Here is a 26,830-nt window from a genome sequence, read left to right as displayed (position 1 = left end):
CTAAACTGTATGCTTTCTTTTATCCCTGTTGCATGAAAGAACACCACGGACACAAAACTCAACAACTTCAATACTCAAGGCACTCTGATGACTCAGAAAAATGTATAATATACCCATAATATTTATTTGTGAGAGCCTTAAATTAGACTTGTGCAGCCAGCACAAGTCTTCAAAATAGAATAGAGCCAATAGAATGGACAAATAGAATAAACTATTAGTCCAGGGCCAAATGGCCTATTTATTCATGTACAGTTGTAATAAAAAGTAATTGTTTCAATAGTGTAGTCAATGGTGTTGTAAACATAACAATTGTAAGTGGTTTAACAAAATGTTTCTATCATTGGATCAAGTGCATCTATCCATCATAAAAGTGCATCTATTCATTATAAAAGTCCATCTATCCATTATAAAAGTGCATCTATCCATCATAAAAGTGCATCTATCCATTATAAAAGTCCATCTATCCATTATAAAAGTGCATCTATCCATCATAAAAGTGCATCTATCCATTATAAAAGTGCATCTATCCATTATAAAAGTGCATCTATCCATTGTAAAAGTGCATCTATCCATTGTAAAAGTGCATCTATCCATTATAAAAGTGCATCTATCCATCATAAAAGTGCATCTATCCATCATAAAAGTGCATCTATCCATTATAAAAGTCCATCTATCCATTATAAAAGTGCATCTCTCCATCATAAAAGTGCATCTCTCCATCATAAGTGCATCTATCCATTATAAAAGTGCATCTATCCATTATAAAAGAGCATCTGTCCATCATAAAAGTGCATCTATCCATCTTAAAAGTGCATCTATCCATTATAAAAGAGCATCTGTCCATCATAAAAGTGCATCTCTCCATCATAAAATGCATCTATCCATTATAAAAGTGCATCTATCCATTATAAAAGAGCATCTGTCCATCATAAAAGTGCATCTATCCATTATAAAAGTGCATCTATCCATTATAAAAGTGCATCTATCCATTATAAAAGAGCATCTGTCCATCATAAAAGTGCATCTATCCATTATAAAAGAGCATCTGTCCATCATAAAAGTGCATCTATCCATTATAAAAGAGCATCTGTCCATCATAAAAGTGCATCTATCCATTATAAAAGAGCATCTGTCCATCATAAATGTGCATCTATCCATCTTAAAAGTGTCTCTATCCATTATAAAAGAGCATCTCTCCATCATAAAAGTGCATCTCTCCATCATAAAATGCATCTATCCATTATAAAAGTGCATCTATCCATCATAAAAGTGCATCTATCCATCATAAAAGTGCATCTATCCATTATAAAAGTGCATCTATCCATCATAAAAGTGCATCTCTTCATCATAAAAGTGCATGTCTTCATGTTCATTTTATGAAGTATACGTAAGTAATTTTACCCTCTTGATAGAGGCCAGTGCAATCAGCAGCAAAATCTTCAAAGAGAGAAGCTTTAAGTCTACTGACTTCAAAGGCTCAAAGGGAGCATCCTGAAGAGCTTGAAGCACCAGGGAAAGGTCCCAAGAGGTTATGGAGGGGGGGACAAGGAGGGTTTAACCTTCTCGCCCCCCTAAGGAACCTGACGACCAGTTCGTGCTTTCCATAGATGGCACATAGATGGCAACTGATTTGCCATCTATGTGGTCGTGATAAGCTAAAATGGCAGCAGCATGTAATTTGAGGGTGGATAGAGACAGCCTTCACTCCAACCCTTGCTGCAAAAAGGAAAGCATGGACCCTATTGAACATCTTCGGGGGTCCTCTCGGCGAAAAGAAAACTACTTGATGAACAGGTTCCACTTCAAGGCACACGTCTCGTGGACGGCGTCTGTGCAGAAGTGATGGTGTTAAGTACCTATGGGAGTCACCTAGAACCAGAGATTGAGTTTCCAGAGGTCCGGACGCTGGTGCCATAGGGTGCCCTGTCTCGGAGTCAGAAGATCCTTCCTCAGAGGAATGGGAGGGACTGTCACGAGGAGCATGATTTCTGGGAACCAGGTCTGGGTGGGCCAATAGGGGGCCACCAGAAGGACCTGCTCCTCGTCCTCCCTGACTTTGCACAGGGTCCTACCTTTGAAGGTGTTCAAGCTCAAGCAGTTCAGCACCGACTGAGCGCGTTTGCTCTGTGAGGCGTGCTGTCTGTGTGATCGAATCCAACTCCATACCGAGAAAAGAGATCCTCTGGGGGTGAGTTTGCTCTTCTCCCAGTTGGCCGGAAGACGCAACTGACTGAGGTGCCTGAGCACGAGGTCCCTGTGTTTGCATAACTGATCTCGAGAGTGTGCTAATATGAGTCAGTTGTCGAAATAGTTCAGGATGTGCACACCCTGTTCTCTCATGGAAACAAGGGTCCCCTCCGTGACTTTTGTGAAGACACGGGGAGACAGGGATAGCCAGAAGGGCAGGACCTTCTACTGATATGCTCGACCCTCGAACGCAAAGCGCAGAAATGGCCTGTGTCGAGGAAGAATCAAGACATGAAAGTACACGTCGACCCTTCAGGTCGATCGCTGCAAACCAATCTTGGGGATGGATGCATTCGAAAATGCGTTTCTGCATGAGCATTTTGAACCCACCACATTTCTTGGGTACAATAAAGTAGGGACTGTAGTGCCCTGACCTCCTATCGGCTGGAGGGACTGGCTCTATCGCGTCCTAGTAGGACTGGGATCTCTGCTCGCAAGACATGGGCATCGGCTGCTCTCACTGTAGTGGAGTGAATGGCCCAATCCATCTCCGGGTCGCCCGTCCTAGGGCTGCTTGCTCTTGGCTTTACCGCCCTGCTTGGCAGGGGCCTGGATGGGTAGGGGGTTGCCTGCCTGCGACTGGCTCCTTGGCTCCACTTAGGTGGAGGCTGCTGCTGCAGCGCGGGAGCGAGGGCAGACACAGAAGGCCGCCCCGGCGACGAGCAGACTGAGGGGCTGCGGGCAATGGGGTGGAGGCAGCAGCTGACCACCGCAGCAGGATGTGCTTGATGGTCTCAGTCTGCTTTTCAGCCAGTTTCTGCTGGGCAAAGTTCTCGACCACCTTGCCTTTGAGTGCTCTCAAGCGCACCTTACCAGCTGTGAGAACAGCTTTTGTTTGCTCAAGTCAAAACAAAAGCAAAAAAAAAAGAAAGTGAGAGAATAAAGACCACTCGCGCTGCTGTGCTGTCACCCGCACCAGTGTGGAGAGGTCCGAAGAAGAAGAAGCTCACTCAGTTTCACAATCTCCTTGAAGGTATGTAGAACACATCGAAGTGCTTGGCTCCAAAAACTGATGAAATCCATATAAATATAGATGAAGATAAGGAAAATGATGATTAAGAGTTTATATTCTACACTAATACAACACACTAACATGACCAGTCATCAAAGTACAGCATGGATAAGCAGCAAAAAGATCTAATAACCAAATATATGTTTTCTATTTTATGTTTGAGCTGTATTTTAGTTTGCCATTTGACTGTAAAGAATGTTTACCTGTACAGAAGGTTACTAACGTTTACTCTATTGAAGGTTTTTTGATAAAAGACTACACACTAGAGTCATCTTTATTCCTTGTGTTGCGAGGACTTTGTGGACTTATGGAACCCGTAAGGAATGGTAATGCTTGAAAATACTGTTTTCTCCGATTTGAGGTACAGTGGAGAACTTTGGTTACACCAGCTATAATACTCTAGATAGAATGGTCATCTTGGACTTAAATTGAAGCTTATAAACTTGGGAAGTTTTTCATATACATTTGAGGCAGTGATGAATATAATAAAATGCTTGAAAATGATCACTTTTGATGACATTTTGTCAGACGGACAGCCATTTTTTAGTCTTTTGGGGTATGTTGAGGGTGATATTTGACAGAAAAAAGGCAGCAATGCCCAGAATCTTTTTCTGATAGTTTCCCCTATGTGTCAGGATACACCATGCAAAATTTTAGGGTTATATGGCCATTTATGTAGCTGCAGTACCTTTATATTCACAATTACATCATTCCGCCAAAAGCTTTTTCCAAAAAGGGTGTTTTTTGGCCCCTGAGACCAAACGGGGCCGAGTTGGGGGTGGTCATTATCAACTTGTGATGGCCCAAGGTATAAGATAATAGGAAATAATAGTGAAAAAAAGGTAGCAAAAACATCCTGAGGAGTGGACCTGGCTCCCGGCCTATTTTAAGGTAGTCTAATATTTTTCTGACTAACAAATTACTGACACAGTAAAGGGTAGATTTAAATAAAGAAAAACGAAATTTAAATAAAGAGAAAACGAAATTTAAATAAAGAGAAAACGAAATTTAAATAAAGAAAAACGAATTTTAAATAAAGAAAAAAACGAAATTTAAATAAAGAAAAACGAAATTTAAATAAAGAAAAACGAAATTGAAATAAAGAAAAACGAAATTGAAATAAAGAGAAAACGAAATTGAAATAAAGAGAAAACGAATTTTAAATAAAGAAAAAAACGAAATTTAAATAAAGAAAAACGAAATTTTAATAAAGAAAAACGAAATTTAAATAAAGAAAAACGAAATTAAGTTAAATTAAAAACGATATTAATTTAGATTGATAATAACAGGTAAAAAGGCTAATACATTTTGTTTCTATTATTCTATTTTCCACAATGTCAAAGCAACGCAGCTTTCCCATTGCTGGAACACTAGGAGTTCTATTTCTAGCATGCACGCGTTTTCCGCGTGGCTCGAGTCTCACGCAGGCAGTGTGCAAACTCCAACCTGTTAACTTGGGAGCTGAAATAAAAACAGACACGCCACGCAGCTGAGACGCTCACGCCACGCAACCAGTGTGTTGCCGGCCTTATTCAAGTGCGAATGAGAACCGTTTCGTGGGGGATCCCAGGTGTGCAAAAAAACAAAAAAAGGAATATTGGAATGTCAAATTTTCAAATCGAATACCAACCCACCGAACGAATATTCGGGTCCAGCCCTATTTTCGTCCGCTTTTATTTTATTTTTTAAATATTCATTTATCGGCCATTATAAATGCCGATACCGATAGTTTGGAAAATGCCTAATATCGGCCGATAATATCGGCCCGCCGATATATCGGTCGGGCTCTACTGACGAGTTCAGTGAAGTTTTTTGTACATCACACAAAAGATGAGTGTTAGTTTTACTCCAGAGAATCACTGTAAGAGCTGAATAAACACAGTAAAAGAAGTGCGCATTAACAGCGAAGTACACAAAACACTCATTACAACTAACAGTAAACAAATATATACACACCTCTTCAGTGGTGCTTAATAAACTGGTAAACCTTATATCTGTAAAATGACCCGATGAGCTGTCATAAAGTGCGTGCTCTCACCTGTGCAAAGTGACGTCACATTGCCCCGAATCTGAGAACAGCTCGTTCTGAGACCGTGCTTATGATTTATGGGGATTATAAAAAAAAGCACTGGGTGGATTTTTATCATTATAGGGTGGTTGTGTACACACACTGCCAACACACATTTATGTTCAAACACCATGTAAAAGTGAATTTTGCATAATAGGTGCCCTTTAAATTACTCCGTCATTTGTGGTCATACAGTAAAAAAGAAATATGAAAAAGGAATCTGTGAGATGTCTACTTTTGTATGTGTCCACTTACAATCAAATCAAAACATTGTGCTTTTGTAAAATAAAGAAAATAAACAGGGTGTGCTTTCTGCCTCTCCGTCGCGATGAACTTTTTTTTCTTGAGCACGTCTATAAACTGAAACAAAACTCACACATTTATGAGCCATATATCTTTATAAACATTTAAGTGTGTACTTTTAAATTATCAGATTCAAACTGAAAACAAATATTCTCTGTTTAAGTAATTTGTATAAAACCAACAAGATGTCCAGTTTCTCAAACCCTTGTTTATTATTTTTAATGTGACCACGCCCACGTGCGCAAAAGAGATTGACATGCAAATCTCCACGTTAAGGAACGCGAACGCGCTCATTACCTCAAAAACAAAGCACCAAACTTCATCAGTCTCTGCTTTTCGTCGAGTTTGGAAGACACGACGTGAGCTTACATTAGATTTACCTCAGAAGAAGAAGAATGCGATTTGAAGACAAGAAAGATGTAAGGTAAGAAATTCTTAATTATATTAGTTTATGTTATTGTTGCATAAACTTCACATTGCAGTTGAACTGTTGATAGATATATGGTGAATATTATAATATTTAGACCCGTGTTTACTGTTAAATACTGTGTTTGTAGATATCTGCTCAAACGTAGATATGTATAATATAGTAACCATAATGTTTCATATTTTGGAGCGTGCTGTGCGTTTGAATGTTTCATATTTTGGAGTGCGCTGTGCGTTTGTATGTATCATATTTTGGAGCGCGCTGTGCGTTTTTATGTATCATATTTTGGAGCGCGTTGTGCGTTTGTATGTATCATATTTTGGAGCGCTGTGTGTTTGAATGTATCATATTTTGGAGCGCGCTGTGCGTTTGAATGTTTCATATTTTGGAGCGTGCTGTGCGTTTGAATGTTTCATATTTTGGAGCGCGCTGTGCGTTTGTATGTATCATATTTTGGAGCGCGCTGTGCGTTTGAATGTTTCATATTTTGGAGCGCGCTGTGCGTTTGAATGTTTCATATTCAAAACGCGCTGTGCTATGAAAAGCAAAATGCACCAAACATTAGGCTTCATGTTTTTACTCCAATCTCATTTCATATCATCATAACGAATGGAAACATTTGAAGTAAGATATGATAATCAATATATTTTTCTCTAGCGTAGTTGTTACTGAAGTGATCCTTTTTAATGATTTATAGGCTGCCTACTATAGGTTGTTGTTATTATTATTTAATGCAGCACTGCGCGTAGCCTATGCCTACAAGGCACAACAAACCTATTGTTCATTATATATTGTTGGAAACATTTGTGTGTGTATTCTGTGAATTTTAAAAAGCAATTTTAACCAGAAAAATCTAAAATCTATTTCCAAAATCGTGCAGCCCTATAGTTTCTCTTGATGATAGCATGTTCACAGGGTTTTTTTTTTTTTTTTTTTAAAAGGTCTCTGTCTTTGGATCATTGTTTTCAATAGTGTGCATCTTTGGATTATGATGTGTTGTAAATAAATCCAAACAATCAAAAAGCCATTCTTTTTTAAATCTCCTCATTCTTTGTGCAAGGTTGCTCAGAATGATAGGGCCTGATAGCACCTAATAGGGCCATTAGGGGAGGGTCTTTGTCTTTCTCAGGTGTGAAAGCCATAGATATTAATGATGTGTTCACGCCTACTCGCATAAAGCTTTCTTACACAAAACACGTCTTACAAATTTTAAATCAATATATTGTCTTATCTGAATGCGCAGTCAGGATGATTTTCACCTAGTTTTGGAGCAAATATTCTAGGTTGCGTGATACAATTTTCAGAAGTTGTGTGAAGAAATAATCAGTATGGGTTTCATGGCCTTATTTCAGTGACAATTTTTTTGTATTTTCACCACGCATAAACGTCATTATCTCAAAACTACAAACTTTTACATACATGCTGCTGACATATTATTGTAGCAGAGTTTGTGCTGAATACAGTGTAATCAGATTTTAGCCATGAAAATGTCACAAGTAACAGAAATAAGCACAAATGTCAGAGCATGTCAGAACACCTCCAGGGCCAGAAAACACCTCAGACCCCAGAGGGTTAATGCCTACTGCAAAGTTTTGTTATTGACAGGGAAACACAAAGTCCAGTAGTGTTTAAACTGATAGTGTGAAAACAGACGCAGTCTTACCTGTGTTTCTCTGAGAGACTCATCTGAGAGAAAGAGTCCTTTCCTCTTTCCTCTGACATACTGCAGCTAAACTGACACTGAAAACTGATCAGCACTGGTTTCTGAAAACACTCAATCCTTCAGCATCACCTGGAAATGACACCATTTTACACAGATGAAGAACATCTTATTTAAGACAATAATGAAGAATGCTGAGTTATCATCCACAACAGCAACAGAAAAAACAATGTATAAAATAAAGTGAGTTACTAACAAATATATTGCCATGTAAAAATAACAGAATGGTCTTAATCATTTCTGATTGTTTAATGAGTTTAACTGACTCTAAATATGAATTCATTGTGGAACAGAAATTTACACTGTGCTGTGAAAACTGAACCCAATTTGTTATATTCTCTATTACAGTATAATAAAATTTTACAATCATATTTACCCAATCTTTATTAATTGTTGAATCGTTTGTCATTTAATCATTAGCCTACTTCAAGTTCACAATGATTGTTGATTTCATTCAAATTATCCTTAAAAAAAGTGTTTGAGTAAAAGTAACCTGAATTATAATATACTGTATAAATACTAATCATAATTGCTATATATATTGAAATATTCAGTTTAATAATATCAGATTGTTGTTCATTGACGTTAGGCTTCATCTGTCTGTCTACTGTTAATGTCTGCTTCAATTATATTTTAGATTTCACATCACAAAAACAACAGCCAAACTGAAGAGAAAATGGGAGAAAACTTTCAAAAACATATTTGTTTTCAATAACCCTTTCTCAATAAAAACATTTGTGTTTTTACTTCAAAAGATTGTAATGTCTGGCAGATTCTTCGTCTGTTCGGAGTAGCAGAAGAACAGCCTTCTGTAACTTCACATTCAAATCACACTTAATATACAATATGAAGTTCCTAATAATTACAATGACTTTAATGGAGAATGTAATAAACTTACTTGCAGTCTTGTCCACTAAGAAGATAATTTATAAGTATTTTAAACTCAGTAACGCTTGTTGTCAGTCCGCGCGCGTCTTTCTCAGAATCTCTTCCTGGTCTCGATGGATTGTGGATTAAACACATAAATGGCCGCAAGTGTTTTGAGTGAGCAATAGGTTTAGGTGTCAACAGGTGTTGTTACTTCAGTTTTCCTCTTCTTGTGTTTTACAGGAGGGTTTGGAACAGCTGAACAGTTGCACACCAACACCTACTGCACTGGAGCGGGATATTATACCACATATATCTCTAAATCCTGTTTAAAACCTCTTAAATAGACATTTCAACAGTGCATCTGTTATATTCCCTGTTTCTGGACTATTATCTAAGATGCTGGATATTGTAAATGACTGACATCCTGAGGTTAGTTATTATACATTCAATCCTTTTGTTTTGTATTAGGACACAAATGATTCATGATTCAAAAATAGAGCTGGGCGATATGGCCAAAAATATAATCATAATTTGTTTGTTAAACTCCACAGAGTAACCTACCTTTTTATTTAGTGCCCAACATTTTTTTTTCCTAAAATAAAAGGGAAAAACAAGTTTTCTTTTTTATTATATCCTCCTGAGACCCATACTTTTTTTTTTTTTTTCATGTCATCACATTGTTTAGAGCATAAGAAATAAATGGTATTTTTTTTATGATATTTAATTCATACACTGTAAAAAGTTTAACTATTATTTACTACATTTTTTTGGTGAAACATTTTTACACAAAAGAATTTAGTAAATTTTAAAGCTGTGAAATCAATGAAATATACTGTATGAATTGAGTAAATGCAAGTAAAAAAAAGTAAATCTGAGTAACTGCATCTGGTACATTAACAAATAAAATTGAGTAGAAATAATTTAACATTTAAACGTTTAAAAAACAATATTTATGAGTAATATTAACTTTTTATTTATGAGTAATATTCACTTTTTTTTATTTTCTCTAAACCTTTGTAAAATAGTAGCCTATTTCATACAACCACCAGTATACATGACATTGGCCTTTATTATGTGTACAGCAATACAGCACATTTTACACTGTTTTTAACGTGTATACAATATTGCCTACATTTAAACTCAATTAACAAACATTTTATAAGTAAAAATGAAACACTTAAACGTTCAGGTAGCCTAATTCAAGTGTAATCAACCAGTCTGTTATCTCGTGCCGGAGACGGACTTGCGCTCTGCGGGTGAACTTCGAACTTTAGACCGCTGTCCTGCATTTCACTCACAGCCGAAAGATACTGCGAGCGACTGACTCCATAACCAGCCAATAAACAAAAATTAACAATTCTGAGGACATTTTATCATCCAAATTAATTCATTATCATTAAGAATAAAATCGTGTGTTTGCAAGGTGTTTCAATTACAGGCGCGACTCTCGTTTAAGGTGTCGAATTACGCCTCTGTATGTTGTTTTGCATTAAATAAAATCATTTAAAGCACAGTAATGATTTTATAGATAAAATAAAACATACACAAACCTGAATTTCACAGAGGAAATGCACCAAATCTGCTACGCTGAGAAGAGAGAACTGTTGTTCTGGAGACTGGAGGGAATTCAAACAGCCCGCGCTCACTCAAACAACCGTCGAGTTGTCGTCATGTCAGAGGGTGGGGGAGGGGTAAACTTACTCAATTTCTTAAAGGGGCATTCCACCCATTTGAACATTGTTTTTTATTTAAAGTGGGTCATATATGTAGTCGAAATGTAAAATAAATTTTGGCCGTTTCTCAATATGCGTTCTTGTCTGTACTTGCGTTCTTGTGGACTTGTGAAACGTCATCAGTCGCTGCCCAAGTTCCGTCCCAATACACAAGTTTGCATTTTGGCAAGAACGGTTAAAAATCCCGGAAGTGTTCTTGACACGCCCATTTTATCGAGGATGCATAGGTTGGTAACTTGTGTGAACTTGACTGCAGAAATATCCCAGCATTCATTTCGGCATTCGAGGAACGAGAGGTCAATACAGCAAGTCGTTTTTCTACAATTTCGTACGCTATTTCATCACTAAATTCACTTCTGAGAACATTTGATGCGAGAAATCAACTGTGTAGATTTCAAATATTGGCATTTTTCGAAAATGCGCTCAAACGTTTTCGGAAGTGAGAATCTCCAGCAGGTAGCTTATTGTTATGAATATACATTACATAGTGTACAGTTGTAGAGTAATCCCTTGAGCTGAGGGGTAGGCTTGGGCGATAAAGCCTGGCTGTTACAGTCAATAATTCTCGTTATGTTTGGGCACTGCAGACGGCGTCTGTGCGGGGGTGTTATTGCGCAATACCAGCAAGAACACATCGTCTCAAACTGTCAGCGGCGTTCTGTGTGCTCGTCACCTTGTGAGTTCATTCTTCCAAGAACAACTAGCAAGAGCGTTCTCCTCAAGAACACAAGTCCGTTCTTTGCATTCTTGGTTTTGAGAAACACCCTTTGAATTTGGTGCCTTCGTGACCGAGAAAAGACAAAAAATAACTTCAGGACGCATTTGTATGAAAGACAACAACTCCCACAATGCACCACATTGCACAGCTCCGCAAGCCACTCCCACTAATCCAGAAAGCGCAAATCACTCTTCCGTCTACAAGGCTAGCTACCACCAGAGCTTGAAATTCATTTCACATTCACACAAAATGTCTAGTTAGTTGGCGAACTCATTAGTGCATTACTCCTCGTTTGTATTTCTTTCGAAAAGGTGAATTATTGCATGGTACCTGGATGTTCAGTCAGAACATATGCGGTGCGAAACTAGGATAGTTCTCAACACAAACGTCCGTGTCCTCGTCTGATTCAGAGATTTCGTCCAGGAGAAATTGTCATCGTTGAAATTCTTTGCCGCAGACGGACTCTATCTCTGTGTTCGTAGTTGCATAGTGAGATCACCGGCGCCACCATTCCGCCCTCAGCTCGAGCCAGACCGGGCTTCTCGTCCGCGACAGGCAGGTCTTCTGCCTCGGCTGCTCTTCGCTATAATGCGGCTTGTAAAGGTAGCCATAAACACCTGATTCAAGCATCAGACTTCCGAAATCCTCTTCTTCTATATCATATTGAGCACTCTCCTCCGCTATTGTCATAACTTAACATCTGTCTCCACAGCGCCTGTTAGCTTAGCTTCAAACAAGATGGAGGATATTGCTTTCAGTTTCAGAGAGTAAAGTCCCACCCACTGATCTGTAATAGGTCTGTAGCGTGAGCGGGTCCCGCCCCCTGGGAAAGATGAGGAACTAGTGGTTGTAGTCTCAACAGAAACCCCCCCCCCCCTTACACTTCCTCCTACAATGACGCAAAATGACGATTTTTGCGTCATTGTAGGAGGAAGTGTAAGAGGTAAATAACGGATTTCTCCCGTCTCAGGGAAAAATGAGAGAGTGTTGCACGACCAATCAGTAGTATGACTGGGTTTCTAACAATGCAAAGCTTAATGCAAATGGGTGGAGTGTCCCTTTAAGAGTGTGTTAAATATATTAATAATATTGATTTGAATTAAGTAATATTTTTGTTTCTTGAAACAGATCAGTTTAATTCAACATTCAACAAATATTTTTATAGAAATTTCAGAAATATATTAAGTGTATTATAAAGAAATAATTGGTTATTTAAATACTAAATCATTTTATTGAAAAAACTTAAATATATCTGTAAATTTTAGATAAAATTAACTGTTGGATTTGTCACCAATAAATTTGGGGTTTTCAGGATTTATTTTTTTTTTTAACCAAAATTTGTATAAATATGATTCTCAATTCGCCTTTGGCTAAGCCCCGCCCTAGAATGTAGATTGACCAATCACAGCGCAGCCAAGAACGAGCTCCGACAGAGGTCCGACACTTTTTCACAGCGCTCCATTGACTTTAACGCAGGCGTCTCATATTTTTGGTTTCGGCAGGCTATTACAGTCATAGTTGTATCAAAAATATGGTTAAACGTTGTGCCTGGGGCATTTGTAACACTGATACGCGTTTTCCAGAGAGGTTGGAGGGGGGTGTCCGTTTTTTCCCCTTCCCAAAACCGAAGTCAAATCCTGACAAGTGCCGTCTTTGGATTAAACTATGTGGACGTCCTCACAGTCAGCTAAACCCCTCAAGGATCAACAAGCACACTTTTGTGTGCTCTAAGGTAAATTTTGCTTTTAACCTTACTGTGAAGTTATACTAGTTAGACAGTTTTATGCTGTTTTTAGGTTATGATTTCGGTTCTCTACCCTAATTAATAAAGAATCAAGGTGCTAGCAAGCAAGCTTAGCTATAGTTTAGTTATCACGTAACGTTAAGTCAGGATTGTGTGTTTTGAATAGCGGCTGGATGTTAGCTAACTTTGTTATTCAAGATACAAACACATAACATTAATGTTACAGACGCTGTTGTGGTAGTTTTGAAGGTGACTAACGTTAGCGCCACCGTGTTGGCACAGTCCAACAATATTTTATATTACTATTTCATAGGGGTGTAACGATACCCTCATGTCACGATTCGATACATATCACAATACTGAACTCACGATACGATATTATTGCGATACTCCAAGGCATATGGTAAAAGGTTAACAAAAAATGTATTGTTTATTAAATTTAATTAATAAGTTTATTAAACTGATAAATTTGATATTACATTGTGTGTATAAATAAAATATTCTTGGACTTGGAGCTGAAACCCAAAGCACAGGACAATAGAGACACCAGAATAAACAGGCTATTCACGATTCTGAAGCTTTTTCTCTGTCACTTACTAGATACATTAAAAATGGTGTAGGCCACTTTTTTTACAGATATTCCCCTATTGCATTATTACACATTATATTCAACATTATCTATAATATTTGAATGTAGTACTGACACTAAAACTCTGAAAACCTTAACTTTTTCCTCACATAGTAATTTTTATTTTGAGTGAACTATTCAGGATACATATTGTTGCATTTTTGTATTGCCCTATATTGTGACACGATATATTGTTACACCCCTACCATTTCAGCATTTTGTCAATGGGGAACCAAGTCCCGAATTCCCAAATCCAGTCCCTGCTATTCATGTTGAAGGAAGTGCAGTCAAAGGTCGAAGACTGCCGACTAAAAGGTAAGAGTTATAATAAAATAATTAAATTGCAGAAAGAATATTACAGCCACAACACAGTATCAGAATAATTTCAAACACTTTAATCGATTTCACATATGTATTTACAGAGGCATTTCCACAGTATCAGGCTCATCAGTGCAGGATACCACATCAGAGGAGTTGTCCATGGTCATTGAAACAGGTAGGCTACAGTTCATGTGACTGTTGTGGACTCTCACTGCACATTGTAGGGAGAAAGTATTCAAAAAAGTACCAGTCAAGTTTATCTTTTATTTTCCTCCACATCTCAGGATCAAACCAAATTCGCTCCAGGTGATAGTCACTTTCACATAACACAAAAAGGTCACACCATGGCATCCCAGTTATCCCCAATTGTCCCATGATTTGGAAGTAATATTCGTGTGTACGATTGAGCCTGTAGGTGTCATCACTAACCTGTTTAAGGTACTGGCAATCGGTGTAACTGATTTTCATTGGACATTTAATTTCTAGAAGTCCATAGGTCTCATTCTCACCACTCTTAACCCTTCTGTCAGGGGATGTACCCAAATAGGGGGTGTTAGGGTTGATGACAAACCCACACACTTGAACTTCATTACCAGTGATGGCAGCATACTGTGCTGCAGCGGCTGGCTCAAGCTCCAGGCCTCTCTTCATGGCTTTTGTCATAATGTTCTTCTTCTTCCTCTGCATGATGGTGGCAAGTTGTTCAAAGTCGGCTCTTCTAGAAAATATTCTCTTGAAGGAGGATGAGGTTAGGCGAATAGAGCGGACATGATGCCAGATATTGTTGCTACTCTGCTGTCTGGTTTTTTTCTCAAGTGCCTCTGCCTCAGGTTTTGAGACTACCATGGTACTGAACCTTTCCATCTGCACTTCATTAAGGACAGTACAGAAAGAGCCTGGCTGTGGTGGCAAAGGGAATGCTGGGAAGTCAGTGGAGTTTGATTGGGAGGATGCTTGTGAAGTGTTGTCCAATAGTGGGAGCTGTATGCAATGAAGGGGGGAGGGGAGAGAGAGAAATACATGTATTATTTACATTGTTTCCTGTTTTTATTTATTTATTTATTTATTTATTTTTAACTAGGCCTCATTTAAATAATTTCATTGTTATGTTTTTTACACAGAAAACCAGATTCACACAGCAGACCAGATTCACACAGAGGATCCACACCAGGATCACACAGAGGACCAAGAGGAAGAGGAAGTAAATCGATTAAAGAGGCAACTTGCCGATAAAGAAAAAGAAAATGCCTTGCTGAGGGAAGAGATTAAAACTTATCAAGCATCTCACCCACTCACCCACACCACACCCACTCAAGCTCATTACCAACTCACACCAGAGACTATATCTAACTGCAGTGTGCCTGAGTACTTTAAGTACTGCACAGGTTTTAGTTATGATGAGTTCAACAAGCTGTGTGCATTTTTCAGGATACCCAGCACTGCAACAGATACACAAACACTTAGCCCTGTGACATACCACAGAGTAGATCAGCAGATCAACCTCATGCCTTTACGACAACAGTTTCTACTCGTGCTTATGAAGCTGAGGCAAAACTTTGATCTGAAAGAGCTGGCCTTCAAATTTCAAGTTCCAGAACGAACTGTTAGTACTTTATTCAATTCATGGATTGATTTCATGTATGGTAGACTAGGCAACATGTCTATTTGGCCACACAGGGACAGCATAACAGAAAACATGCCTGACAACTACAGAGCAGAGTTCCCAACAACCTTTGCCATTCTTGATGGTACAGAGATTAAGATAGAAAAACCAACATCACTGTTACTTCAAAGTCAGACTTACTCAAACTACAAATCTGCCAACACACTTAAATGCCTTATTGCCTGTGATCCTCGTGGCGCCATTATCTTTGTATCCACACTTTACACAGGATCAATCTCAGACCAAGAGATATTTAGACAATGTGGAATCAAAGATTTACTGAAAGGTCTGCTTCAGTGTGGCTACCTTAAGGCAGGTGATGGGCTCATGGTGGATAAGGGTTTTCTTATTGAGAAGGATGTAAAGGAGCTTGGGCTTAATTTGAACATTCCCCCCTTTGCCAAATCAAATAGTCAGATGCCAGCTACAGACGTTGAGATGACAAAGAAAATAGCCAAACACAGAGTACATGTAGAAAGAGCCATAGCCAAAGTGAAGAAATTTAAAATGGTTTCTGGAAGGATCCCTAATGTCAGGCTTGGAAACATAAATCAGGTATGGTTTGTGGTCTGTATGCTGTCCAATTTCCAGCCGAACATTATAAAAGCATAGGATCCAGCTCAATGATCTGTCTGTACACACAGCTAAGATAAGCTCCTGAATTTGAATGTTTTTATGTTTTAACTGACATGGTTGATAAATCAGTTACTGTGTTGTTATTGTGAATGAAATCAAATTTATGTTGGCTATGTGACTGTAATAAAATGTCTCCCTGCAAATGGTAAGAAATGAGTCATTATCTTTATCAGTTTTACATTTGCTTTACCTGGTAGCTCAAGCCACTTCCAAGAGGGTACTTCTCCTGACCTATTACAACATCTATCGGGGGTTTGCTTGCTATTAGGGGTGCACGATATATCGGCCGGCGATATAATATCGGCCGATATGGTCATTTTTTTTACACATCGGTTTTGTTCCGATGTCAAAAAATGGCCGATGTGAACAGGCCGATATTTGACGTGTGAAGTTGAAGATGAAGTTGACGATGCTGACTCGCGGTCTTAGCAGTAGTGAACTGCCTGAGAGAAATGCACATTTGATACAGATGACATAAGCAGAGAACAGTCTGTTTTCTTTCATTTTGAATTGTTCTGTTTAAAAATAGATGTTTCAAGCTTTCTATATATGTCTTAGGTCTGTGAGGCAGGTAGGTTTCGGTTCATTTGAGACGCGCTTCAGTTCACGCGCCGTCGCCTGGCATGTCCTGATATTTTCTAATATTTACTTCTTATTTATTTTGGATGAAACATTGATCAAAATTAAGATACAATTAATACAAAACGAAATTAAATTTAAAGACAGGCTTTGTGCTTTCTGTTTGAGGTCTCTGTGAAAGTTTTAAAGCTGTCTTTTATGCCGCTTTCGGACGTGCGTAACAGAGAACTGTCCCGTCAGTAACATTGTTAACGCAGTTATTTTTTTTTCCCTCTTAATGACACATTTTTGATTGATCGTTTTTTGACTCGTAGATATTTGCATATATTGCATGATATTTGATACCTGTTCGAATTTGATTTTTCTCAAAAGTGACAGCGCGTGTGATTTGTGGATTACTGATAAGCGCGAGTGGAGAAACAGGCGTTTATTTATTCATTCTCAGTGTTGAGAAACGTAGCCTTCATGTGTTACGTTATTGTGTTAATAATAACTAAAGTAGCCTACCTAATTATGTTACATATTTATTTTGTATGAAAACTAGCGCGTTCGTTACTTATGGATTCAAAAGTAGACTACCGTTGTATCAGTGCTGCGCGAGCTCTCCCTCACAAACACGGACGCGCGCACACAGAGAGAGAAGATAATTGTAAAATGAAAAATTGACGGGCTAAGTTTAAATTTTGTTATTGCTTGGTTTTTTTTCTATCAAAATGTCAGAAAGCATTTTGTATTATACATCCGTGTTTTTAAAATTCGTTAAATGACGGACGTTTTACTGTTAACACAGCCCATATGTCGGATTCGTCTTATAACCTACTTGTTATTATTTTTAGAATAAGTGCTTCGTTATGCTATTATTGGACTCCTGTCTATTCATTGTCAACTGTTTTCTATAAATATGTTTGTATTGGCTAACATTTATTCAGCTAATGCGTGTCCTGTTTAAAATGTGCAATGTTCAAAGGCAAAGACAGCACGTCACAAATAGAAGCCCTATTCCCTGTGGTATTTAGTATCATATTTGGATATTGGAATAATAAATTAAGTAGCCTATCTTAATTGTAGACAATTTTCCTGGTTTTTTTTTTTTTTTCTGTTTTCTAAGGGTTTCTTAATTTTAGACAAGTTGACCAGCACACATTATATGCAATGCAATATAATGCATGTGTGTCGTATGTGTGACATATTTTGCATACAGGTAAAGGTGCCCAATATCAGTCATTTCTAAAGTTAAAAAAAAAAAAGTGTTTTGGAAAATAGCTCTTTATTTGATAATCATTCAAATTTGTTTTCTATACAGAGATATCGACATCGGTAAATATCGGTATCGGCCATAACAGCAATTTTAATATCGGTTATCGGTATCGGCCACAATTTTCACATCGGTGCATCCCTACTTGCTATGTAGCTCATAGGTGTCCCTGTCAGCTCTCTCAATAACAACAAATCCTGATCTGTTACCTCAGAGGCGGCCCTGTGACATGGAAAAGTCATACATTTCTACTTATGTCAAGTGATCTGAAATACAAAATACATTTCTGCTTATGTCATGTGCTCTCAAACACAAAGGCTACATAAAATTAAGTTGGTTATTATGGTGGAAGGACACAATGGGATAGCCAGCCTACATGGTGTTAAAAATCAACATAGTTGTGACTCACCTGTCATTGCTGTATTGGCAGAAGATGGGTCTCCGTTTTCGTTCTGTCTTGGCCCTGGCCACAACGACTGCTGTCACAGGCTGTGGTGCTACTTTGGCACCTCTTGGCTTATGCCATTGTTGGGGTAAGCTTGTGGAGGACTGGACATGCACCGTGTTTATATTTTGTGCTTTGCAGAGATCCAGGGTGTGGATAAGCCCGATGATGTGCGCGCAAAACCCTGTGGAGCTAACCAAAACATCACCTTGTCAGCTAACATTAATGGGATACTCCACTTTAAAATTAAAATTCTGTCATCATGAATTTCTTTCTTCTGCTGAACAGAAAGGAAGATATTTAGAAGAATATCAGTAACCAGAGAGTTTCTGGTCTCATTAACTTCAATAGTAGGAAAAAATATATACTATGGAAGTCAATGAGACCAGAAACTCTCTGGTTACTGATATTCTTCTAAATATCTTCCTTTCTGTTCAGCAGAAGAAAGAAATTCATACAGTTTTGAAACAACATGAGGGTGATTAAATGATGACAGAATTTTCATTTTAAAGTGGAGTATCCCTTTAACGTTACCTAGCAATACCGGTTGTTGATACCAGAGCACATAGCTGCTAATAAATACAACGTTATACTCGCATAGTCCGTTTGCTTTGTAATAACGATTATAGAAGTGAATAGAGACCTACCCAGCTTTGCATGAACAGTGTTGCTCCTTGATATTGTTAGTCCCAGCCTCCGTCTCGATTAGTAGGATATGCGGTGGTTCATTTTTTGACTGTGACCGGTATGCTTTTGCCTCTATTTGGATGCCTTGTTGTTCCTTGCGTTTCACCTGTACGTCTTGAATATAGCCTTCGAACGCATATTGCAGCCCCTTTTGCCTACTTCTATCGGACACTTTATTTGCTGCTTTATAAAAGTTTGATGAAATTTCAGCAGGAAGAGCTGTCACAGCATAAGCCATGTTGATACCAAAACAGAGCCCAGCTGTTTGACCATTTGTTTGTCGGACGTAGCAACAGTAACTAAGGGGGGCGGGGCTTAGCCAAAGGCGAATTATGTTATGGAAGATATAATGGAATGAATTGATACACCATTTTAACTTATGCAATATAGGTAAAAAGGCCATACAATAAAGGGTTAGTTCACCCAAAAATGAAAATTCTGTCAGTAATTACTCACCCTCATGTTGTTCCAACCCCGTAAGACCTTCGTTCATCTTCGGAACATAAATTAAGATATTTTTGATTCAATCTGAGAGCTGGATCACTCCTCCATAGGCTTCTAGGTGACCGAAACTTGCTGGCCCAGAAAAGTTATTAAAGAGATCGTTAATATAGTCCAAGTGACTACAGTGGCTTAATCTTAAGTATATCAAGCGACGAGAATACTTTTTGTGCGCAAAAACAAACAAAAATAACGACTTTATTCCACTATTCATTTCCTTCTCTCTGGGCCTCTATTTGGTTCACGTAGTGTTTTTGCGTAGCGCGTCTGTGTTACACGTCACCACGTAGGCTCACTATTGGCCGACGCTGGTCATGTGTGTGATGCGTGTTGACGTGCAACACAGACGCGCAGCGCAAAAACACTACGAGGCCCAGAGAGAAGGAAATGAAAAGTGGAATAAAGTCGTTATTTTTGTTTGTTTTTGCGCACAAAAAGTATTCTCGTCGCTTGATAAACTTAAGATTAAGCCACTGTAGTCACTTGGACTATATTAACGATCTCTTTAATAACTTTTCTGGGCCAGCAAGTTTCAGTCACCTAGCAGCCTATGGAGGAGTGATCCAGCACTCAGATTTCATCAAAAATATCTTAATTTGTGTTCCGAAGATGAACGAAGGTCTTACGGGGTTGGAACAACATGAGGGTGAGTAATTACTGACAGAATTTTCATTTTTGGGTGAACTATCCCTTGAATATTCCCATTCAATGCAATGTATCCACTGTATCTAATGTGCACATGTGTTCTTGGAGCAACATTTAATGAAAAAAGAGTTTGTGTAGGAGACAAAAACTATGCCCTCATTCACACTGAGACACACAGAACATGCAGATTTATTAGCAACATGCACTGACTGGCTGTTGTCATGTTGATTATACTGTGAGATAGGCTGTTAGATTAATCCATATAGAGTACAAATGACCAGAGCTCAATGTATCGTGATCTCGATGTGATATAGTTTATTGCCCAGCCCTTTTCAAAAAACATGTTTAACCCATAACACACATTATAGCTCTGTGAGAAAGATCATGAATGCGGACATAAATGCAATCTAAACAGTAAACGAGTAAAAAAAATATTATTATACCTGTATAACAGTGCTGTTAGAAGAAGCATGATAAAAAATGCATTAACAAGTATTCAAGTAAAATTAGTTGCAAAATATAATTGAATAGAGGGACAATTTCCATTGTCACAAACACTAAATTGTTTCTTTAAACACAGTTCCAGAGGAACACGTTAAAATGATCTATCCAATCAGCATGAGAGGAGGCCTATGTGTGTGTGTGTGTGTGTGTGTGTGTGTGTGTTTGTGTAACAAAGGTATTCTTCTCTATGTAACTTTTATTTTGACGGGTTTCTCTTTCTCCGGCGTGTCCACGGGAGATGCAAAGACGTCTAGAAGAAGAAGAACAGTAAAAGTATGGTATTTGGGGTAAAAGACAATAATTAACATGATAAAACAGTCGGCTGACTTTTCCATTTGTGGAAATGACATGCACTGTAACGGATTTCTGTAATTCGAACAGTATTTTACTGTAATATGTACAGTAAGATACTGTAAAATATGTATACAGTATGTTACTGTAAACAGCAAAGGATTATGGGAAAATATAGGGTCACTACTGTAAATCAATTTACAGTAGTGAACTTGCCCGCGAAAAACTGACCAATGGCAAGAGGGATTTCTTTTCAAGTGTTTTTTTGAGGGGTGAAGTGGCAGTTAATGCACGGACAAATGATCATGTAACTCACCAAAAAGGTTAGTATATAATTTCTATTTTATGTAAAACAAACATTTTCAAATGTTTTTACTTATGTTAACAGCAAACTAACATGATGTATCGTTTTGTTTTCGTCTGAATGGTTTTAGTGCCTTTTTTTCCTGACTGTCCTCAGAATGTTTTTTTGGTGCCTTTATTAGGCCTACTGTCTTTTTTCCTGACTGTCGGCCGGGTCGCTGTCACGGTGATAATATTAACTGGTGAGTAAGTTAAGTTCACCTATATTAGCCGAAATATTCTTTAGTTAAAAGTTAAAACTATAAAAAAAATAATGGTTGTGTGTTCCTCTGCCTCTTTAACGCAAATTAGCTCATCAGGCGGGCGGAGTCGTCGGTAACGTTAACCGAGCTAACAGCGAACTCAACGTGAAATACTGAGGTAAAGTGAGATAGACGAAACCCTTGTTAAAGTGCGGGTTTTAAACAATATTTTCACGTAGGCCTATATGATTTATTTTCAGGTTTGTGATCTGGATAATGCCATCTGCAACGATGGAGTGTGTTGGAGCCTTTTCATTGTGATAACTGGTATGTAACGTTATGGTCAACTTCACCTAAATTAGCCGAAGTAAACTTATTAAACAGAGAAGCATAACTTTGGTATGTTCTGTCTCCTCTTTCACAACTTTTTGGCAGATGTACAACGTAATACTGAGTAAAACTAAGTTAAAGGGATAACGTAGAACACCTTAAACAGAAAATTATGTATGTCATCATTTACTCGCCCACAACGTGTTCTAAACCTGCATGAAGTTCTTTCGTCTGAACATAAAATAAGATATTTTGAATAATGTTGGTAAATAGTGGCTGGTCCGCATGGACTTCTATAATAGAAAAAATACTTTGGATGTCAATGGGGACCAGTAACTGTTTGGTTGCTCATGTTCTTTAAAATCTTCTTTTGTATACAGCACATTAAATAATTTAATGGAAGTTATGAACAAGTTGAGGGTGAGTAAATGGTGACAGAATTTACAATTTTGAGTAAACTAACCCTTTATCCAACACCATTGTTAATTTCATCTTTTGTTTTATTTTCAAGTTTGTGGTCTGAATTATGTCGTCTGAAATGTCGGAGGTGTATTTTGGAGTCTTTTTTGTGATTGCCTTCGTAATGGTGATAACATCTACAGGTGAGTAAGATGACATCAACTAACTTAGCTGAAGTATGCATTAGTTAAGCAGGCAAACATGTTCTTTTCTGTTCTTTATTTTTAATTTGCAGCGGCCATTCCCTCCGGACTGTACATCACTGCTGACGCTCTCCACTTATACACAAAACGGGTTGACGTTGGAGGAGGAAAGAGCAGAAGGAGGAGGAAAGGGTTAGCAATATACCATTATCAATATAGCAAAGTTTTGCTAACTAATATTTTTAATGTTGTTTAATTGATTAAAACCAATAAACACCATACAACATTATATCTTACCTCATCTTCACCCCACATGTTATTGTTGTTAGTAATAAGTTCTGTTATTGTATTTTAGTTTTTTTCTGTAAACTATAACACTAAAAGGCTGCTGTGACTTTGTCTGTTTCAGGAGAGTCTGTTCTCAAAGCAAAAACATGGATGCTGACAATGAAGGGCAGAATCATCATCCAGTTACAACTGCTAACAGACGACTCTTCAGCATTAGCTGTCTATTTTGTCGAATGCAGAATCAGGTAAACCAAAATATATATATGTTACATTTACATGCATGCATTTGGAAGTCACTTTTATCCAAAGCAACTTACATTGTATTTAAGTTTAATTTAAATTATCCATTCCCTGCAAATCTAAGCTACAGGAATGTATTGAAAAAGAATGAAGCTTTAATGATTTTAATGTAATGTATTATGGGGTAATACCATCCCTGTAGGTTAGGGGTGGAAATTGGCAAAAATTTGATGATTCGATAGTATTGCGATATTTGGGCCACAATTCAATATTATTGCGCTTCCTAACATTGCGATACAGCAAGTATTGCGATTCGATTCTGTGATATATTGCGATTCATGTCCCCCATATTATTCAAAGACATTACAAAAAATAAGACTGCTCAACTCACTTCAAATGTCACATTAAATCTGTGAACATCTTCTACACATTTACTGGAGGCTAGTGCAAAAACTTTGTCCTTGAACATTCAGGACACAGGACCTTATTACAGAACGTAATTATATGAACGCGTCACCACCGCATTAGCACCAAAAACATGGAGATTTTATTTTAGAGAATAATTACACAACCTATTCGATATATTATAATTCTATAATTAAATAAACTAATCGAATATCCAAAAATTGTGACTCATCCCTGCATGTAATACCTTGTTTTTTTCCCAAAATCTTCACTTACGTCTCGATTTTCGAAGGGGATAATAAACGTTTCTTCCTTGGTTCGCTTTTATTTAGGCCTATTACATTCACATTCTTTACTGTGGTAAAGTAGAAAAACGTTGTAGGACAGATAGCCTACATTTTTACTTGCACGTCAGATTCATTTCAACACAGTTTGTGCTTGTTATTAGACATGTACGGCGCGTCAAGTTTATTTGATTTTTAGTTTCGCTCTCTTTGGCAGCGCAATTTCAAACAGCTTAAATGTCTTGCCCTTGTGGAAGATTAAATTCACTTTTCATACCTTTTACAACAAGTAGAAAACATGAAGATATCAGAAAATAGATCGATGGTCTCTTTCCTCCTCGTGTCATCCCTCTCAAAGCACAGAGCGGTATGGCTTCATGTGGAATCACACGTCTTTGTGTGGAAGTATTAAACGAAAGTTTTTTTTTTTTATAGATTTAACTTTTCTATTATGTAAGTTTCTAATATTTACTGATATGTATTTGAATGCTTTACAGGCTTTGTATTGCTTCTTTGACGGAATTGCTCAAATAAAGACTTTTTTGCTCGAATAAACTACATTTTTTTATTTCAATTTTCATAATAACCCCCCAACCACTGCAGGTAGTTGGTCCATTACCACCGCAGTGGTAAAAAAAACTGCCACCGTCACAGCCTTATAACCTATATTGGAATACTTTGCGCTACTGTATCAATATAATTGCGTGCGCAAAATATCGCGACACTGAACAGAATTGATTTTTCCCCCACCACTACTGTAGGTGGATTCAGAATCAGATGTAGTGCTTTTATTAACGCCAAAGTACATGCAGCATCAAGTTTGAGGGTTAAGGAAAATTCTGCCAACACCGGTCTGAAAAAATTATATATTTTTCCCTGCTTGTGTTTGCAGGTTCATTCTGATAGTCAACCCTGATGGCACCAAACACCAAAGGCACAGATCAGATGGAAATCTGGAAAGGTCCAAAGAAAAGCATCAGCCTGAAACCCTCAGTGTTTCTCATCAGAGAGCTTGTCAACTTTGACTGGCAAAATTACTGAAATGTAACAACACAACACTGACTTTGACTGTATTTTATTGTTTTAAGGCCTGTTTTGCTTTTCAGTGTGTGTACGTTTTTGCCATGCTACAGATACAAATGGTCACCAGGAGATTAATTCTATGGACTTTGGAGATGTTGCCTTTTTTTTTCTTCAGCTAGTGGCTCCTTAAAGGTCAAGATTTGTAATTTGTACTTCTAAAACAAAATGTTCAACGATTAAAAAGAATATTATAAGGACAAATGTTTGTGAGTTATTGTGATTTTTTGGGGGGGTGGGGTAAACATTAAAAAAAAAAAGAAAAAAAAAAAAAAAAAAAAAAAAACTATACTAATACTGTAAATGAAAATACAGTAATAATACTGTAAATGCAATTACAGTAAATGGTACAGTATACTGTAAGTGAAAATACAGTAATACTACTGTAAAACATTTTACAGTAACTTACTGGCATCCAGCTGCCAGTAAGTTACTGTAAAATTTACAGCAACCTCTTTACAGTGTGGTTAGATTCAGATGGTAAATATCTTATATCAAACTGGCTGTCCACCTTAGAGATAATCACCATATTTATAATGAAACATCATATTTAAAAATATGATATCAATCATATCATATAACAAAATACCATTATTTGTTCCTACTGTAAATCTATATTAAATTATTATGGGATCTCATTCAATGCTTTCAGAATCTTTACTTTTCTAACTAATTCTGTTTCTGTATTTTTAATGTTTTTAAATGAACATATTTTAATGACAGTTTATTAATACAGACATGTTTTTTTTTATTTTTTTTTTTTTTTTATAAAAATGACATCACATAACCCATATAGAGATCGCACTGTCAGAGAGTTTGGGAATATTCACACATAATTTATACACATAAAACATGATATCAGTTTTAAAATCAAACATTTTAAAAGAGAACAATTCATCACGGTTGTTTAAGCCAATGAGCATTAAGCTGTGTCGTCAGCAAGTCATTTCCCATCATGCTTTTGATCAGCGCAGTCGGTGGAGAGCAGCTGCGCGCGACTGCAGAGTCCGACACGGCTGCCTTGCGCTCGTGAGAGTTTGACATACGTCAGCATGACATCAGAGCAAGGCGGACCGCACTTGGACACATTTCTAACCGGCATGCATCTCGCACTGATCACCGGTTTTGCGCAGATTTCTCATTTGTACTTTATTTGTCCATGTTTGGGCCTAATATATGATTCAAGTCGAGTTTCTAGTGCTAAAATTAATTTAATCATAACATAATTACTTTTATAATAGTAATTAGTAATAGTAATGCTTGTTCATTTGTCTCAAAAGTATCAAAAGATTTGTTTGTTAGCGGTGCATTCAGCTGTTCATTAGTGCTGTTGATATCAGTCACAAATTTTAATCATCAGCAAATCAGGCACACAATAAGACATCAAAAGATGTTTAAAATTATTGATTTAATAGAAAAGTGAGAAGACGGTCATGGAACCAAAAATAGCCTGTGATAATTTTCTCACAGTGTCATAAATTCAGCATGATCATCTCACAGTGTGTTTGCTGCTACGACCTGCGTCTACTGACTAGCCAATACAAATGCAATATGGTGAGTTCTCCCCAGTTAGGACAAAGGATTCCTGAAGTGGACAGAAAGGGTCTAGTGGTATTGGACCAGCTGTTTGACGGAGCAGTCCTGAAATCATTTGATCAGCTCAAAGAGAAATATGATTTACCAAACCAAGACTTATTTAGGTACTTACAAATTAGATATTACTTGCAAAACCACCAAGAATGGGAAAAGCTCTGCTCCCTACCAACAAAAATAGAGCACTTTTTTATATCAATAACAGAAGGAATATGTTACGACCTCTTGGCTCAAGGAGTAGCAACATGAATGGGGAGGCCAAACACCTAATCAAATTTGAAACAACAAATATTTAAATCATCAGGCTTTGGACTGGAGAGGGTGAGAAAGCCAGCATCTTGTAAGCAGCATGGTTAATCACCTCAATTCTCCACACCTGGGTCACAGCATTTAACCTGAAGACACAAAAGTGTTACCCAGAGACACCTGCTGGACACAAAGTACCACAGCCCCTTGGATCATCACA

At 37.6% G+C, this 26,830-nt stretch overlaps 3 protein-coding genes and 1 long non-coding RNA gene across 4 annotated transcripts in view; 1 reads left to right on the top strand and 3 right to left on the bottom strand.

Annotated features, from left to right (window-relative positions):
- The window catches only part of LOC307161663 (NLR family CARD domain-containing protein 3-like), a 339,467-nt gene extending 330,587 nt beyond the window's left edge, over positions 1 to 8,880 (bottom strand). Inside the window, exons 1-2 of the mRNA XM_079876534.1 lie at positions 8,676 to 8,880; positions 7,721 to 7,849 (exon numbers count right to left, since the gene is read on the bottom strand). Of these exons, the coding sequence (XP_079732660.1) occupies positions 7,721 to 7,779 (59 nt within the window). The 5' untranslated portion in view covers positions 7,780 to 7,849; positions 8,676 to 8,880. The remainder of the gene's footprint in view (positions 1 to 7,720; positions 7,850 to 8,675) is intronic.
- The window catches only part of LOC307161655 (NACHT, LRR and PYD domains-containing protein 12-like), a 222,789-nt gene that overhangs the window by 91,973 nt on the left and 103,986 nt on the right, over positions 1 to 26,830 (bottom strand). The window lies entirely within an intron of this gene.
- On the top strand, positions 12,494 to 16,235 carry LOC307161676 (uncharacterized protein). Its single transcript, XM_079876555.1, has 4 exons — positions 12,494 to 12,830; positions 13,685 to 13,785; positions 13,893 to 13,966; positions 14,913 to 16,235. Exons 1-4 carry the CDS (start codon positions 12,630 to 12,632, stop codon positions 16,064 to 16,066), a joined length of 1,530 nt encoding a protein of 509 aa, XP_079732681.1. The 5' UTR covers positions 12,494 to 12,629; the 3' UTR covers positions 16,067 to 16,235.
- On the bottom strand, positions 13,900 to 19,295 carry LOC307161689. Its single transcript, XR_013821783.1, has 3 exons — positions 19,017 to 19,295; positions 18,334 to 18,561; positions 13,900 to 14,772 (listed from the first exon to the last, which is right to left on the bottom strand). It is a non-coding gene; the product is annotated as an uncharacterized lncRNA (long non-coding RNA).

The sequence above is a fragment of the Squalius cephalus genome, assembly GCF_949319135.1.
Source record: "Squalius cephalus genome assembly, chromosome: 7".
Lineage (NCBI taxonomy): Eukaryota > Metazoa > Chordata > Actinopteri > Cypriniformes > Leuciscidae > Squalius > Squalius cephalus.
Note: the sequence above shows the minus strand (reverse complement) of the source record. Positions and strands in the feature narration are given on the sequence as shown.

Bases quoted from the DNA above. Each gene is read 5' to 3' on its own strand.
- LOC307161676 (XM_079876555.1), top strand. From the start codon at position 12,630: ATGGTTAAACGTTGTGCCTGGGGCATTTGTAACACTGATACGCGTTTT. The intron at 12,831-13,684 runs GTAAATTTTGCT...CTACCATTTCAG, and splicing joins ACACTTTTGTGTGCTCTAAG to CATTTTGTCAATGGGGAACC. The intron at 13,967-14,912 runs GTAGGCTACAGT...TTTTTTACACAG, and splicing joins GTCCATGGTCATTGAAACAG to AAAACCAGATTCACACAGCA.